The 18,952-nt window shown below is 38.1% G+C and overlaps 1 protein-coding gene across 1 annotated transcript in view; it reads right to left on the bottom strand.

The window, feature by feature from the left end:
* DNAH6 (dynein axonemal heavy chain 6) overlaps positions 1–18,952 on the bottom strand; it is a 234,817-nt gene that overhangs the window by 143,874 nt on the left and 71,991 nt on the right. Inside the window, exons 19-24 of the mRNA XM_049784607.1 lie at positions 17,788–18,000; positions 17,093–17,185; positions 4,882–5,001; positions 3,865–4,045; positions 1,851–1,947; positions 408–627 (exon numbers count right to left, since the gene is read on the bottom strand). Coding sequence (XP_049640564.1) covers positions 408–627; positions 1,851–1,947; positions 3,865–4,045; positions 4,882–5,001; positions 17,093–17,185; positions 17,788–18,000 — 924 coding nt within the window. The remainder of the gene's footprint in view (positions 1–407; positions 628–1,850; positions 1,948–3,864; positions 4,046–4,881; positions 5,002–17,092; positions 17,186–17,787; positions 18,001–18,952) is intronic.

Here is an 18,952-nt window from a genome sequence, read left to right as displayed (position 1 = left end):
CCTTAATTAGGCATTAGTACTAATTCCCATTTTATAAACAAGGGTAGGACCTTAATTCAGATGTCATGGCAGTCAGAATTCTTAATTTCAACCCAGGATAATCTAGTTCTAATTGTGTGAAGTGTTAAAAAAGAAGGCTCAAAATTTCTCTATGCTATTTTCAAGAACAGAGCACATGTTTCTCATTATACTTACTGTGCTGCTCTTCAATAGTTCATTGGACTATGTATTCACTAAATTTTGAGCTCTTTGAAAGCTTTGAAACTGCTGAGCCAGAAGAGAATCAGTGGACTTGCTTTTATTGAATCCCTAAGAGTGATGAACCTTTGCTTTTAATCCTAACAAATCCTAACACTGGAAGAGTAACAGAGTTCCTTACACAGAACAGTAAACAAAAAGCACCTCACCCTTTCTCCCTCTGGAGACAGCATCGCTAAAATATCATTTGTAAAAACCTTTTCTGGCTCTCCTTCAAGTCCCGGAATTCTTCCTTCAGTAGAAATCACGACAGCAAATTCAAGCTTTGAGATGGAGTCAAAGCATTTCCTTAAGTGTGGTTGAACAGCTTGAGGGTTTCGTGTCTGGGCCAAAATCTCCAGGAGTTCATCGTTTGATAAGAAATAAAATCTGATTAAAGAAAATACTTAAAAGTATGAATTGAAATGGAATCAAAGCTTTTGGCAAATAGGAAAGATAAATTCTTACAGCATCTGCTTCTCCATCTGCTGATTTCCTGGATCCCAGCCAACCTATGCTGGATTTCTAGAAAGACTATGTGTACCTATCTATTAATAGTATCAAGATTAATGCAGATGGATCAAAACACCTAGAATTGGTACCTGGTATAAAAAAGATAGCGTTCAATAAAACTAAACAAAAATGTTATTATATATTGACTTGTTTACCTGTCTACATTACTTGTCTTTGAGATCCTAAAGTGAACTGATCATGGCTTTATTTTTTGGAATTTATCCCAGTACCTCATACATAACTGACATTAAAAATATAATTTATTGAATAAGAATGTGGAACTTCTTTGCTTCTGTGAATATATACATGTAGAATTTTGTGCATATATATTCAGTTCTCCCCAACCACCAAAAGTCAAGGTTCAAATGGTTTTAATAGTGAATTCTACCAAAACCTCAAAGATGAATTATTACCTCCTCTTTTCTCAACATCTTCCAAAAAAAGTGAGGAAATAAAAATTGTTCCAGTTTGTGAAGTGGAGCCAAAAGCAGAGAAACCACAAAAAATAAATATATGGACCCCTAGATGTCTGGTACTTGTTCTTCTTCCTTGGAATTATTTTACTTAATATAATGCCTTTCAGTTCCATTCAAGTTTCAGCAAATTTGTAAGATATCATTATTTGTATAGTTACATAATATTACATCATGCATAGTGCAATTTCTTTATCCATCTGTCATTAGATGTTTGTGTTGCTTCTATATCCTGGTTATTGTACTAGTGTGATAAAGGAACATAAGTATGCATATATGTTCTTATTTATTTTTTTATTTTTTGGGCCACACCTGATGACACTCAGGGGTTTCTCCTGGCTATGCACTCAGAAATCGCTCCTGGCTTGGGGGACCATGTGGGACACAGGGGGATCAAACTGCAGTCAGTCCTAAGCTAGCACCAGCAAGGCAGACACCTTACCGCTTCGCGCAACCACTCCATTCCCTGCATATATGTTTTTAATAAATATTTAATTATTACTTCTACTGTTATACTAATACAAAATATTTCTACTTTGGAGTTATGGTTTGGTTGTAAGTACAGACAGTAAAAGAATGGATAATGTTGACAACTTAAAAATGCCATTGTTTATTTTATAAACTTACCTTGGAAAGATAACTCTTTTTGATTCTAAATGTGCTTCTAGACACTTTTGAATTTGGTCAAGTAATGCATTGTTATTTTGAAAAGTCTCTAGAAGTCCTGTAAATTAAAAAATATAAAAATTGTGTTCAAATAAAGAATAAAATGTTAAGTAGATGTAAAATAGGTATAAAATGTAAAAGTTTTGGCTTTCTTTGATAAATTATACAAAATATTTAAGACTTGTAGGAAAAAGATAAAAAGAAACACAATAGGACTTCATCAGACTTTTCAGAAGAAAGCCTACTTGCTAGAAGTGTGCAATGACATTTTCACAATGCCAATTAAAAATCTTAGCCAATATACTTTATCCTAGACATTATTATTCATTATGATGGGATAAGGGTTTATTCAGATAAACAAAAGTTAATAGAATTTATCAGGATGAGTGCAGCACCAGGAGTAACACCTGAGGACCACTGGGAGTTGTCCAAAAACAAAGAAAGGAAGGAAGGAAGCAAGAAAGGAAGGAAGGAGGAAGGAAAAAAGGGAGGAAGGGAGGGAGGAAAGGAGGTCAGGAGTAGGGAAGGAAGGAAAGAAGGAAAAAAAGTAGGTCAAAATTACTGTCCTTCTGAATCTGCCAAGACTGGCACAACATGGTGATGTGGTCTTGCCCAGGAGTGCTAGAGGCAAGTGCACCTCTATAGTATGCCTGGGACCCAGAGAGACAGGCAAAATGAGAGCATGACCACTCTGCTCCACTCTGCAGCAGCACACTTTTTCTAGTCAATGAATCCCAATACATCATGGGAAAAACAATACACAGCAAAGGTCATAATGGGAAAATAATGTAGAACCTATCATGTACAGAGAATGAAAATGGTAGCTCTGAAGACCCAACAAGTACCAGGCATCTAGATAGCCTCTCTGATAAGTTTAGAGAGAAAATGTGGAGGATGTTCAAAAAGCTCAAAGAAACCATGGAACATAGAGCCCAAAATATTCAAGAGGAATTGACAGTAGAAATAAGAAAACTTCAAACACAAATGTTAGGGCTGAAAAACATGGTAGGCGAAATGAAAACTTTACTGGAAAGCCTCACTAGCAGAGTAACAGTTGCTGAGAACAGAATCAGTGAGCTGGAAGATGAGATTCATAATAACTCCATATAATAGAAAAGGTTGTAAAGGAACCTTAAAACAATCAGAAGATGGAAAAAATCCTCAAAGAAAGTGAACAGACAATAGAAATCTGGAATAAACACAACAGAAACAACATAAAAATCATGGAATCCCATAGGCCCAGGAAGAAAATCCCCACTGAAGAATCAAAAGTCTAGGACATCATAACTAAGAAGTTCCCAGGCTGAAGAGTGCATGCAACCATACTAGTCACAGTGATGAACACCACAAGGAAAATTAAAAATGCATCCTTGACACCGGCAAGGTGGCGCTAGAGGTAAGGTGCTAGCCAAGGAAGGGCCGGGGTTTGATCCCCTGGAGTCCCATATGGTCCCCCCCAAGCCAGGGGCAATTTCTGAGTGCTTAGCCAGGAGTAACCCCTGAGCATCAAAAGGGTGTGGTCCGAAAAACCAAAAAAAAAAAAAAAATGCACCCAATTCTCAAGTACCAAAAACTAAGAACTCGCTGAGAGCAAACAACTTAATAAGTACAAAAAAAAAAAATAACAATATGCAGGGCTGGAGAGATAGCATGGAGGTAGTGTTTGCCTTGCATGCAGAAGGAGGTGGTTTGAATCTGGGGTTCCCATATGGTCCCCAGAGCCTGCCAGAAGCGATTTCTGAGCATAGAGCCAGGAGTAACCCCCGAGTGGTGCTGAGTGTGACCACCCCCCAAAATACAATTTGGTATTTAATTCACATTGCTTAGTAAGAATGTCAAATGTACTATAACCTTTTTGGGTTGTCAATACAAACTCCATACAAGGGTTTGGATGTAGGACATATTAACATTTTGTGAATGCTGAAAACATTTAAATGTTTGTAAAGTTTTTGGTCTTGAAACCAAGGTTTCAAACCTGGTTGAGTAGCTGCTCGGAGGGCATTCGGCAACCGGTTCACCTTTCTCATGATTTCTTTCCATGATTTATCCACTTGAAGGAACATCTTGGCTTCTGCAGGCAATTGCCTCTGAATATCTGGTGCATTAAAAATGCTTTCTAGATACAGCCAGTTTCTTTGGCAATTCATCCATTCTTCCTGGGAGAAAAAAAGGTAGTGAAAATTGAAGAAACTGAACCCTCAAACTTAGAATATACAACTACCTTGAAAATAATTCCATGGAATCTCTATTCTATTTAGGGAGCATCTCATAGTTCCTTTGAAGTGAAAAATCAAAGCATCTATGATTTATATCAGCCTGCTTTCAAGCACTTTTCTGAGTAGAATTGCAGTAGATTTATTGTATGAGAACCAGAATGGACCCAGAGTATAAAAATGCCCATAGAATGCTGGATGCTGGAGAGATAGTCCAGGAGAAATACCATTTGCCTTGCATATGACTGACGCAAGTTTGACTCCCAGCACCCCATAAGGTGCCCAGTCATCACCAAAAATGATCCCTGAGTGAACAGCTCTGAGTAAGCCTGGGCTTCCAGGTGTGGCTACCCAAAATAACAACAACAACAACAACAACAACAAAATAATTACTTACAAATACACCGTAAGGACACTGAAGAGGGAGATAGGAATGCTTACTTAAATCCAAAGGATTTGGAAGTGATGAATTTAGTGACAATAACCAAATATAAAGTTATTAAAAAAAAGCTGATGTTTTTGGTCTCAATTGCATTTATATTATCCTCTCCCAGTTTTAATTTATTTTTAAAGAATTTCCCTTATAGTAGTATATCCAGTGGAAATGTGTGTCCTGAGTCTACTCCTGACAATGCTCTGCATGATGGTGGAGGTGGGCAGTGGTGTTTCTTATGTAGGTAATGCTATGGGGGTGGGGACACCAGGGGGGATAACCTGATAATACTGGAGAACAGGGTTCTCTAATTCTGACTCCACAAGCTGGAATAATCTTTACCCACCAGAGTTTGATTAAATAAAGCAAGTTGTTTCTGCCATTCATCCACTCGAGGTTTTAGTGGACCAACATAACGTGAAGAGGCAATGGTTGCAATGTTAATGGTGCTATCATCAAGAAGGACCTTAAAAGAAAAGAGAAGAAAGTTCATGCAACATTGTGTACTTGTGCTCACAAAGATAATTACATATGTTAGAACTCAAGACTCTAACTTTTTGAATGAGTAGTTTAGACCCACCTATTTTTTCCCACTCATCCATTTTCTATTCTTAGCCCCCTCACTATGACTTACAGCTCACTACGATGTGCTCTTAAAAATCATCAAGGATCTTCTGATTAGCAAATATTTTCTATGTCTATAATCATAAATGGTACAGGGATATGTTTGGTTCATTACATTATCTCCCAGCCAAAATTTGCATAATTAGCTACCTTTTTTATTCAAAGTGGTAACAGCTTCCATCTATATTTAGAAATATAAATATTGAACACATTCGTATTAAACTCTTTGAATGATTGTTGCAGTTTCCCCTCATGCCTTCCAACCTTTCCCCATTCTGCTGACTCTCAGAGAACAAATACAACATAAAAACAATGCACCTTTAATATAAAGCAGCTAGTTGTTTTAACTACCCCATTCTCTGGAAAGAGACAGTTGCACAAATTCAAGAGGTCAAAAGATTACAAAAAAGACTCAAACAGAACACCACCAAGACATATAGTGATGAAAATGGCAAAAACCAAAGAGACAGAGATGTAGCCTTCTTAAAGCAGTATGGGAAAAGAAAAACCTTTAAATACAAAGGAAAAAACTCAAGAATCATGCCAGAAATCTCATAAAAATGGTCTAGGCAGTTACTGAATTAAGGAACTTTTCAAACTAGAGTCAACTACCCACCAAACCTTTCATTTACATGAAAGGGAGGAATAAAAACATTCTCAGATAAAAAATAACTGGCAACATTCACAATAACCAAACTAACTTTAAATGAACTACTGAAAGGTCACTTACATTAAACGAATAACCAACTGTACAAGAACAACTATGTACAATTTAATAGCACAACAGCCCTTTCTGTCAATAGCTTCCTTGAATATCAATGGAATAAACTCTCCCATCAAAAGGCACCAAGTAAAGAGTTGGATCAGGAAACAAAACACATCCATTTGTTGCTTAAAAGAAACACATCTAAAAATCTCAGGATTGACATAGGCCCAGAGTAAAAGGATTAAAGACAATTACAAAATCCACTGAAAAACAAACAAAAAGCTGATACAGCCATATTCTACCAGACAAATTCCATTCAACCTCAAGAAAGTAGAGACAAGAATGGACAGTACCTATTGATGAGGGGGAACAAAAATCTAAGAAGTACTAACTCTAATTAATATATACTCACCAAATGTTAGGTCAGCAAAGTATAGAAGGCTTTTGCTAATAAATCTAGAGAAACACAGGAATGGAAATGTGATAGTAGTGGGAGATTTCAACATGCCATTCTTACCACTAGATCAATTCACTAGGCAGAATATTAGTAAGTACATATATAACTAAATGAAAAACTAGAGGAGCTAGAACTAATGAAATTATATAGGACATTCCATTTTCAAAAAGTTAAGAATGTTCTTTAGAGGGAGGGACTTCAGAGCATAAAAACCGGCTAACCTTTGCAAAAGCTGGCTCCCTGTGTGTGACACCAGGCGGGGAAAATCCGCGAAAGTACACCGGCCCAGTGGGGCTCAGCTGTGAAAGACTGTGAGTGTGACCTGTCTATGTCTGTCTACTGTCCTCTTGCGTGAAACTCTTGCGAGTGGGGCAAAAAGAGCCTCCAGAAACCTCGCTCGCCCAGACGCCATTTTCAGGGAGGGACTTCAGAGCATAAAAACCGGCTAACCTTTGCAAAAGCTGGCTCCCTGTGTGTGACACCAGGTGGGGAAAATCCGCGAAAGTACACCGGCCCAGTGGGGCTCAGCTGTGAAAGACTGTGAGTGTGACCTGTCTATGTCTGTCTACTGTCCTCTTGCGTGAAACTCTTGCGAGTGGGGCAAAAAGAGCCTCCAGAAACCTCGCTCGCCCAGACGCCATTTTCAGGGAGGGACTTCAGAGCATAAAAACCGGCTAACCTTTGCAAAAGCTGGCTCCCTGTGTGTGACACCAGGCGGGGAAAATCCGCGAAAGTACACCGGCCCAGTGGGGCTCAGCTGTGAAAGACTGTGAGTGTGACCTGTCTATGTCTGTCTACTGTCCTCTTGCGTGAAACTCTTGTGAGTGGGGCAAAAAGAGGCTCAGAGGAGCACGGCCGCTCCGCTTCGCTACGCGGCCATGCACTCTTTCTAAGGAAAGAACTCCATTGCAACAAGAAGGAAAAATCACACTAAGAACGGCGCTATATAACAGAAGCAAACATTTCTCTCTGGACTGTCTTCTCTGTTGCATGCTCGGGCCTAAGATTTGACCCAGTGTGAGGCTTCATCCACGGAGGACTCCCCTCCCTTAGGGGCAAGTCAGCCCATCCAGAAAGGGAGGAGCCAGAGGAGTGTGCTGCCTACATCATATAGAAAATGAATACCACTACAACACGTAGAAAAACCCACAATACAAGTGTGACAATGGGGAAACAACGCAGGCCAGCATCAGACATAGAGAATGAAGATGACAATTCTGAGGACCAGATAATGACTGAACAACTAATCAACCTCTCAGATAAGGACTTTAGACTAGCAATATGGAAGGTGCTCAACAGACTCCAAGAAACCATGGATCGAGTTGAACAGAACACTAATAAGAACCAAGAAAATATGAAGGCAGAAATGACAAAACTCCAAACTGAAATAACATGTCAACTAACAGGACTGAAAAAGTCAGTAAACGAAGTGAATGACAAAATGGATAAGCTCTGGGACAGGGTATCAGAAGCTGAGAATAGACTTGGTGCTGTGGAAGATGAGATACATAACAATTCCATACAGCAGGAGAGATTGGACAAAAAACTTAAAGCAAATGAGCAGACAATGGAAAAATTAGTCAAAGAATGGGAACAGATGAAAATAGAAGTCTATGATAAGACCAACAGAAACAACTTAAGAATCATTGGAGTCCCAGAGACCCAGGAAGAAAATTTCCAGAAAGAATCAATGGTCAAGAACATCATTAAAGAGAAACTTCCAGAGCAAAAGAATATATGTGATCAAATCCTGCATGCCCGAAGAGTACCAACCAAAAGAGACCCCAGAAAAACCACCCCAAGACACATCCTAGTCACAATGACAAATCCCACAGATAGAGACAGAATTCTGAAAACAGCAAGATCAAAAGGGGAAATCATGTTCAAGCAAGCTTCCCTGAGATTTACAGCAGACCTGTCACCAGAAACGCTCAATGCCAGAAAGCAGTGGTGGGATATTGTGACAAGACTGAATGAAATGAATGCTTCACCCAGAATACTATACCCAGCAAAACTCACTTTCCGGTTTGATGGAAGAATACATGGTTTCACAGACAAAAAACAGCTCAGAAACTTCACAGACACAAAACCAGTCTTAAGAGAAAAACTGAAAGACCTAATCTAAGACAAGACTACCCAAAAGACACACCAAATTTTGAAATAAAGATGGCGTTAAATCCCAGGACAATTCTTTCTCTCAACGTCAATGGACTAAATGCACCAGTTAAGAGACACAGAGTGGCTAAATGGATCAAAAAACTCAATCCAACCTTCTGCTGCCTACAAGAAACGCACCTGAATAGTCAGAACAAACATAGACTCAAAATAAAAGGCTGGAGAAAAGTTATCCAAGCAAACAACACCCATAAAAAAGCTGGAGTGGCCATACTAATATCAGATAATGCAAACTTTATACTCAGGAAGGTTGTAAGGGACAAAGACGGACATTTTATATTAATCAAGGGGTACGTAGAGCAGGAAGAATTCACTCTCCTAAACATATATGCACCGAATGAGGGGCCAGCAAAATATTTAATACAACTGTTGACAAATCTGAAAAATAATATCAACAACAACACAATAATTGTGGGGGACCTTAACACGGCTTTGTCAACACTGGACAGGTCAACCAGACTGAAACCCAACAAGAATATACTAGACCTGAGGAGAGAAATGGAAGAAAGAGGCCTAGTGGATATATATAGGACACTCCATCCCCAGAAACCTGGATACACATTCTTCTCCAATGTACATGGGACATTCTCCAGGATAGACTACATGCTGGCACATAAAACATACCTCCATAAGATCAAGAGGATAGAAATTTTGCAGGCTACCTTCGCTGACCACAAGGCTCTGAAATTATTTGTGAACTCCAAAGGGACTCAGAAGAAACACTTTAACACCTGGAAGTTAAACAGCCTCATGCTCAATAACCAGTGGGTCCGAGATGAAATCAAGGAGGAAATCAAAAGGTTCCTGGAAACAAATGACAATAAAGACACAAACTCTCAGAACTTATGGGACACAGCAAAAGCAGTACTGAGAGGAAAATTTATAGCTTTGCAAGCACACATCAGGAAGGAAGAAGGAGCTTACCTGAGTAGCTTAATGACACAGCTAATAGAACTAGAAAATGCTCAACAAAAGGACCCAAGAATAGGAAGACAGAAGGAAATAACAAAGCTGAGAGCAGAAATCAACGAAGTGGAAACTCAAAAAACAATCCGAAAGATCAACGAAAGCAGAAGTTGGTTCTTTGAAAAAATAAACAAGATTGATAGACCACTGGCAAACCTAACAAAGAAAGAGAGAGAGAGAAACTTGATAACTCGTATCAGGAATGAAAAAGGAGAGATCACTACTGATATGACAGAGATTCAAAGGGTAATCAGAAACTACTTTGAAAAACTCTACGCCACTAAAAATGAGAACCTGGAAGAAATGGATAAATTCTTGGACTCTTATAATCTTCCACGGTTGAAGGAAGAGGATGTAGCATATCTAAACACCCCCATCACCATTGATGAAATTAAAACAGTAATCAAATGTCTGCCGAAAAACAAAAGCCCAGGTCCAGATGGATTCACTAATGAATTCTATCAAACTTTCCAAGAGGAACTACTGCCAATCTTGGCAAGACTCTTTCATGAAATTGAACAAACAGAAACACTTCCAAATAGCTTTTATGAAGCCAACATCACCTTGATACCTAAACCAGACAGAGACGCTACCAAAAAAGAAAATTACAGACCAATATCACTGATGAATGCAGATGCAAAGATCCTCAACAAAATCCTGGCAAATAGGATTCAATGCCTCGTTAAGAAGATCATCCACTACGATCAAGTAGGTTTCATCCCAGGAATGCAAGGCTGGTTTAACATCCGTAAATCTATCAACATAATACACAACATCAATAACAAGAAAAATAAAAACCACATGATCATATCAATAGATGCAGAGAAAGCATTTGATAAGGTCCAACACCCATTCTTGATCAAAACTCTCAGCAAGATGGGAATGGAGGGAACCTTTCTCAATATAGTGAAGGCCATCTACCACAAGCCAGTGGCAAATATTATCCTCAATGGAGAAAAACTGAAAGCCTTCCCTCTAAATTCTGGCACAAGACAAGGCTGTCCTCTCTCACCACTCCTATTCAACATAGCACTGGAAGTACTTGCTATAGCGATTAGGCAAGAAAAGGATATCAAGGGAATCCAGATAGGAAAGGAAGAAGTCAAGCTCTCACTGTTTGCAGATGACATGATGCTCTACTTAGAAAACCCTAAAGACTCTACCAAAAAGCTTCTAGAAACAATAGACTCATATAGCAAGGTGGCAGGCTACAAAATTAACACACAAAAATCAATGGCCTTTCTATATACCAATAGTAATAAGGATGAAATGGACATTAAGAAAACAACCCCATTCACAATAGTACCACACAAACTCAAATATCTTGGAATCAACTTGACTAAATATGTGAAGGACCTATACAAAGAAAACTATAAAACTCTGCTCCAAGAAATAAGAGAGGACACACGGAAATGGAAACACATACCCTGCTCATGGATTGGCAGGATTAACATCATCAAAATGTCAATACTCCCCAAGGCATTATACAGATTTAATGCCATCCCTCTAAAGATACCCATGACATTCTTCAAAGAAGTGGATCAGACACTTTTGAAATTCATTTGAAACAATAAACACCCTCGAATAGCTAAAGCAATCATTGGGAAAAAGAATATGGGAGGAATTACTTTTCCCAACTTTAAACTGTACTACAAAGCAACAGTTATCAAAACAGCATGGTATTGGAATAAAGATAGGTCCTCAGATCAGTGGAATAGGCTTGAATACTCAGAAAATGTTCCCCAGAGATACAACCATCTAATTTTTGATAAAGGAGCAGGAAATCCTAAATGGAGCAGGGAAAGCCTCTTCAACAAGTGGTGTTGGCACAACTGGCTAGCCACTTGCAAAAAATTAAACTTAGACCCGCAGCTAACATCATGTACAAAGGTAAAATCCAAATGGATTAAAGACCTCGATATCAGCCCCAAAACCATAAGATATATAGAACAGCACATAGGCAAAACACTGCAGGACATTACAGGCATCTTCAAGGAGGAAACTGCACTCTCCAAGCAAGTGAAAGCAGACATTAACAGATGGGAATATATTAAGCTGAGAAGCTTCTGCACCTCAAAGGAAATAGTGCCCAGGATACAAGAGCCACCCACTGAGTGGGAGAAACTATTCACCCAATACCCATCAGATAAGGGGCTAATCTCCAAAATATACAAGGCACTGACAGAACTTTACAAGAAAAAAACATCTAACCCCATCAAAAAATGGGGAGAAGAAATGAACAGACACTTTGAGAAAGAAGAAATACACATGGCCAAAAGACACATGAAAAAATGTTCCACATCACTAATCATCAGGGAGATGCAAATCAAAACAATGATGAGATACCACCTCACACCCCAGAGAATGGCACACATCACAAAGAATGAGAATAAACAGTGTTGGCGGGGATGTGGAGAGAAAGGAACTCTTATCCACTGCTGGTGGGAATGCTGTCTAGTTCAACCTTTATGGAAAGCGATATGGAGGTTCCTCCAAAAACTGGAAATCGAGCTCCCATACGATCCAGCTATTCCACTCCTAGGAATATACCCTAGGAACACAAAAATACAATACAAAAACCCCTTCCTTACACCTATATTCATTGCAGCTCTATTTACCATAGCAAGACTCTGGAAACAACCAAGATGCCCTTCAACAGATGAATGGCTAAAGAAACTGTGGTACATATACACAATGGAATATTATGCAGCTGTCAGGAGAGATGAAGTCATGAAATTTTCCTATACATGGATGTACATGGAATCTATTATGCTGAGTGAAATAAGTCAGAGAGAGAGAGAAAAACGCAGAATGGTCTCACTCATCTATGGGTTTTAAGAAAAATGAAAGACACCCTTGTAATAATAATTTTCAGACACAAAAGAGAAAAGAGCTGGAAGTTCCAGCTCACCTCAGGAAGCTCACCACAAAGAGTGATGAGTTTAGTTAGAGAAATAACTACATTTTGAACTGTCCTAATATTGAGAATGTATGAGGGAAATGTAGAGCCTGTTTAGGGTACAGGCGGGGGTTGGGTGGGGAGGAGGGAGATTTGGGACTTGGGTGATGGGAATGTTGCACTGGTGATGGGTGGTGTTCCTTTTATGACTGAAACCCAAACACAATCATGTATGTAATCAAGGTGTTTAAATAAAAAAAAATTAAAAAAAAAAAAAAAGAATGTTCTTTAGTGCACATGGAAAATTCTTTAGGAAAGATCACATTTTAGGATATAAGTGTAATTTACAAAAATTCACAAAACATAAGAATCATACCAAGCATCCTATCAAACCACAATATTACAAAAATAGATTAAAAAAGATGTCGAGACACTCTTACACCTCAACATACTCCTTAATAATAGCTGGATCAAAGAGAAAATTAAGGAAGAAATAAAGATATTTCTCAAAACTAACAATAATGAAGAAACAAGTTACCAAATCTATGAACACAGAAAATTCAGTGATTAGGGGAAACTCATAATGATGCAGGCCTACATAAGGAAAGAGAAAAAGATAAAATCAACTACATAAAGGCATACCTTACAAGTCCAAAAACCAACAATAAAGGAGCCAAAACACAAGTAGAAGAAAAGAAATAATTAAAACCCGGGCAGAAATCAATAATATAGATACCAAGAAAAACAACACACACACACACGCGCGCGCACACACACACACACACACACACACACACACACACAATCAATGAAACTAGGAGTTGGTTTTTCGAAAGAATAAACAAGAGAGACAAACCACTGGTAAGACTCATAAGGTGAAAAAGAGAAAGTGCTCAAATAAATGTGGTCAGAAGTGAAAGTTATAATTTCTGAGAAATTACAACAGAATCACCATAAATCCAAGACATTATTAGACCTTACTATGAACCACTGAATTCTACCAGGCTAGAGAACCTAGAAGAAATAAACTATAAACTTTCTTAGAACAGAAATTATATCACTTGGCTTAATGGCATCCATCACTTGACCTCACACTGATGACTTTCAGCTATTTTTCAAAGTGAATGTCTGATCTTGCTCTTCCAGCTTCCACCTGAAGAGTCATTTTATTTCAGTTTGGGGACATGCTAATAGACTAGTTATTTGCCTTTTGGGTCAAGTCACAAGACTCTGGTATCTGCTACACAAATATACCTGTGAGTTTTAAGACACTAAGAATATTCCTATCACATGGGGGTAGGTTTATCTTTTGCTTTTCATAAAACACGATCATCATCCTAAACTCAAAATATTCGAGCAAATTTAGGTTTCTTGTGTACTTTAAACATGAAGGGAAAATGTATCCTTTTTAAATGTTATTTAAGTGTTTGGAAATGCCTTTCACCCTTTATCTATATCTTTCAAAAACCTCTTCTGCCCACTCGGGTTCAGCATGACTTTGATACTCTAGAAAAGACTTTCTGATTAGTATTAAGCTGATTTTTGCTTTTTGATTGGGGGGGGGGTCACACGAGGAGGCGCTTAGGGGTTACTCCTGGCTCTGCACTCAGAAGTTGCTTTTGGCAGACTCGGGGGACTATATGAAATGCTGGGATTCGAACCAAAGTCTGTCTTGTGTTGGCTTTGTGCAAGGCAAATGCCTTACAGCTATGCTATTGCTCTGGCCCCTGATAGTTGCTTTTTAAAATATCCTCCAACAGTTACTTACTAAATATATAGTACATTTGCAATTTTATTGCATGGCCAAATATTTTATGTTCAATATGCATATAAATTATTCATACTCATGTCTTGCCTTCCCAGTTAGATTTTTTTCTTTAATTCTCATCATAATTTTTCATAAAAGACATTAGGTAGTATTGCAAGAACTTTCCATAATATTTCAATAAGAGTTACCAACAATCAAACATCTGCCCAAAAAGAAAAGCCCAGGCCCATATGGATTTCCTAATGAATTCTTTCAAATCTTTCAAGAGGAGTTACTACCAATCCTAGCCAGGCTCTTCCATGAAATTGCAAAAACAAGAACACTCCCAAACAGTTTTTATGAAGCCAGCATCACCTTGATACCAAAACCAGACAGAGATACTGCCAAAAAGGAAAATTACAGACCAATATCCCTGATGAATGCAGATGCAAAGATCTTCAACAAAATCCTGGCAAATAGGATCCAATGCATCATCAAGAAGATCATACACTATGACCAAGTAGGTTTTATCCCAGGAATGCAAGGTTGGTTTAACATCCGTAAATCTATCAACATCATACACAACATCAACAACAAGAAAAATAAAAATCACATGATCATATCAATAGATGTAGAGAAAGCATTTGATAAGGTCCAACACCCATTCTTGATAAAATCTCTCAGCAAAATGGAAATGGAAGGAACGTTTCTCAATCTAGTTGAAGCCATCTACCACAAGCCAGTGGCAAATATTATCCTCAATGAAGAAAAACTAAAAGCCTTTCCTCTAAATTCTGGTACAAGACAAGGCTGTCCGCTCTCACCACTCCTCTTCAACATAGTACTGGAATACTTGCTATAGCGATCAGGCAAGAAAAAGATATCAAAGGAATCCAGATAGGAAAGGAAGAAGTCAAGCTCTCATTGTTTGCAGATGACATAATACTCTACTTAAAAAACCCTAAAGACTATACCAAAAAGCTTCTATAAACAATAGACTCATATAGCAAGGTGGCAGGCTACAAAATTAACACACAGAAATCAATGGCCTTTATATACACCAATAATGATAGGTAAGAGATGGACGTCAAGAAGGCAATCCTATTCACATTAGTGCCACACAAACTCAAATACCTTGGAGTCAACTTGACCAAAGACATGAAGGACCTATACAAAGAAAACTATAAAGCCCTGCTCCAAGAAATAAGAAAGGAGACATGGAAATGGAAACACATACCCTGCTCATGGATTGGCAGGATTAACATAATTAAAATGGCAATACTCCCCAAAGCATTATACAGATTTAATGTGATCCCCTTAAAAATACCCATGACATTCTTCAAAGAAGTGGATCAAACACTTATGAAGTTCATCTGGAACAATAAACACCCTCAAATAACTAAAGCACTCCTTGGAAAAAAGAAAATGGGAGGCATTACTTTCCCCAACTTTAAACTGTACTACAAAGCAATAGTTATCAAAACAACATGGTATTGGAATAAAGACAGACCCTCAGATCAGTGGAATAGGCTTGAGTTCTCAGAGAATGTTCCCCAGACATACAGTTACCTAATTTTTGACAAAGGAGCAAGAAATCCTAAGTGGAGCAGGAAAACCTCTTCAACAAGTGGTGCTGGCAGAACTGGTTAGCCACTTGCAAAAAAGCGAACATAGACCCCCAGTTAACATCATGTACAAAGGTAAAATCCAAATGGATTAAAGATCTTGATATCAGACCTGATACCATAAGGTATATAGAACAACACATCGGTAAAACACTCCATGACACTGAGACTAAAGGCATCTTTAAGGAGGAAACTGTACTTTCCAAACAAGTGGAAGCAGAGATCAACAGATGGGAATACATTAAGCTGAGAAGCTTCTGCACCTCAAAAGAAATAGTGCTCAGGATACAAGAGCCACCTACCGTGTGGGAGAAACTACTCACCCAACATCCATCAGATAAGGGGCTAATATCCAAAATATACAGGACACTGACAGAATTTTACAAGAAAAAAAATCTAATCCCATCAAAAATGAGAAGAAATGAATAGCCACTTTCACAAAAAAGAAATACAAATGGCCAAAAGGCACATGAAAAAATGCTCCTCATCACTAATCATCAGGGAGATGCAAATCAAAACAACGATGAGATACCATCTCACACCACATCTCACATCACAAAGAATGAGAACAATCAGTGCTGGCGGGGATATGGAGAGAAAGGAACTCTTATCCACTGCTGGTGGAAATGCTGTCTAGTCCAACCTCTATGGAAAGCGATATGGAGATTCCTCCAAAATCTGGAAATTGAGCTCCCATTCGACCCAGCTATCCCACTCCTAGGAATATACCCTAAGAACAAAAGAATATAACAAAAAAATCCCTTCCTCACACCTATATTTATTGCAGCACTATTCACAATAGCTAGGCTCTGGAAACAACCAAGATGCCCCTCACCAGACGAATGGCTAAAGAAACTGTGGTACATATACACAATGGAATATTATGCAGCCGTCAGGAGAGATGAAGTCATGAAATTTTCCTATACATAGATGTACATGGAATCTATCATGCTGAGTGAAATAAGTCAGTGGGAGAGAGAGACACGCAGAATAGTCTCACTCATCTACGGGTTTTAAGAAAAATAAAAGTCATTTTTGCAACAATCCTCAGAGACAATGAGAGGAGGGCTGGAACTTCCAACTCACTTCATGAAGCTCACCACAAAGAGTGGTGAGTGCAGTTATAAAAATAACTACACAGAGAACTACATAATCATGTGAATGAATGAGGGAACTGGAAAGCCTGTCTGGAGTAAAGGTGGGGTGGAGTGGGATGAAGGGAGATTTGGGACATTGGTGGTGGAAATGTTGGACTAGTGAAGGGGGTGTTCTTTACATGACTGAAACCTAATCTTAATCATATTTGTAATCAAGATGTTTAAATAAAGAAAAAATGAAAAGAAAAAAGAGTTACCAACCTGTATATCATCTGTGCCACCTAGGATAAATACATCCTTTGAGTCACGATGGGGAAGAACGACAAATTCAGTTGTTTTCCAAGAATCCTCCACCTTAGAAATCATTCAAATCTTAGGTTAATCAAATTAGTTTTTATTTGGGCATTCAAAAGTGCATGTGGAATGAAAATAAGTAACATCCATAATTATCCCATTATCCTTAAAGTTTTTAATATTCTTAAGATCCTCTTATTGCTAAATTGAACTGACTTATTAGATTTTACTAATATTACCATATGTGAACAATGTAATAATGTAATGTATATGCCTACCACTTTGATTAAAAGGAAAACTATTTTAATAAGCATTACTTGTATGTAGGTGTGTGTACTTGTAGGATAAAAATGCTTGTCTTCCTAATGTCTTTTGCAACATTTTACAGTCTTTACAAGTAGCTTGAAAGACCACATGTTTTGTTATTAAAGATATTTTTGTTATGTTGTTTTTTATATATGTAAATTTCACACCTTTTTCTTGGTTTGTAGGTTTAGTAGAGAGGATATCCACAGAGATGAAACTATAATAATGGTAATAAATGTGAGCAACACTATGATAATGATAATGAAAACTGTATTGAAAAATTTATTCAGATAAATAACTTTTATAATAAATATAGAAACATAATGTTATTCAGAATAGATCTTTTTCAGATTTACCTTTTTAAGAATTGTTTCTAAGGCAGCTTCTCCAGATGCTTGTCCAGAAATGTCCTGGATTTCTTGACCAAACTCAAAAACATGCAACTCAGAGAGTTTTTCCAAGGTTAATGGAATGTCAAGGTCCACTAGGACAGCATCCACTGCTTGTTCAATAGCTAGCCAATGTCTAGGCTTCAAAGTTGGGTTTCTCAAATCGATAATAACCGGGAGCTGAAAAACCAGCACTTTTTATGAACATTAATTACGTATTAAGAGCATAATAAATGGCCAAACAGAACAGAATTGAGAATTGACCCTGTAATAGTACCCAGGAATGGAGGTGAAAGTGGTCAGAGGGACCACTGGCATTGGTGGAGGAAAGCTGCCTTTCTGGCAGTGGGTCCGTGGTGTCAGAATATTGAATGACTAAAACTCTATCAAGCACCTCAATAAAATTGTTAGGAAAACACAAATCCAGTGCTTCTGGTTTTAATTTGAGAATGTAGAGAGCAGTAAAGAATATCAATCACATATACTCTTTGCAACAAAGGAAAACGTGGAAAACCTAGACTGACTACAAATATTAATTGCCAGCAAAGTGAGATTTTAGCCAACCAACTCATCCAAAACTTGATGAAAGACGTCTTTCACGGGTTCTATATAGCAAGAAAAAGGCTTGAGAATGTGTTTAAATGGAACAGATGTCTTGAGTTTCTTTTCTTTCTTTCTTTTTTTTTGGGGGGGGGGGCAGTGACAAACATTCAAGTTTTACTCTTGGCTTTGGAATCAGGGATCACTCCAGGAGGAGACTAGGAGATCACATAGGGTGCCAGGGATGAATCTAGAGTTGGCCTCATGCAAAAACAAACAAAACAACACAAAAACAAAAACAATAAAACAACAAACAACAACATAAAAAACCTTACCCACTATACTTGGGGTTTCTTTTTTTTTTTTTCATTTTATAAAAGTTTTTGTTCCACACCCGATGACGCTCAGGGGTTACTCCTGGCTATGTGCTCAAAAATCGCTCCTGGCTTGGAAGACCATATAGAACGCTGGGGATTGAACTGAGGTTCGTCCTGGGTCTGCAGGGTGCAAGCCAAATGCTCCACCGTGCTATTGCTCCGGCCCTTTTGGGTATCTTTTTAAGCAAAGAATAAGATTCTACTAATTGAAAAAA

This window comes from Suncus etruscus, chromosome 12 (assembly GCF_024139225.1).
Source record: "Suncus etruscus isolate mSunEtr1 chromosome 12, mSunEtr1.pri.cur, whole genome shotgun sequence".
NCBI classification, from domain to species: domain Eukaryota; kingdom Metazoa; phylum Chordata; class Mammalia; order Eulipotyphla; family Soricidae; genus Suncus; species Suncus etruscus.
Note: the sequence above shows the minus strand (reverse complement) of the source record. Positions and strands in the feature narration are given on the sequence as shown.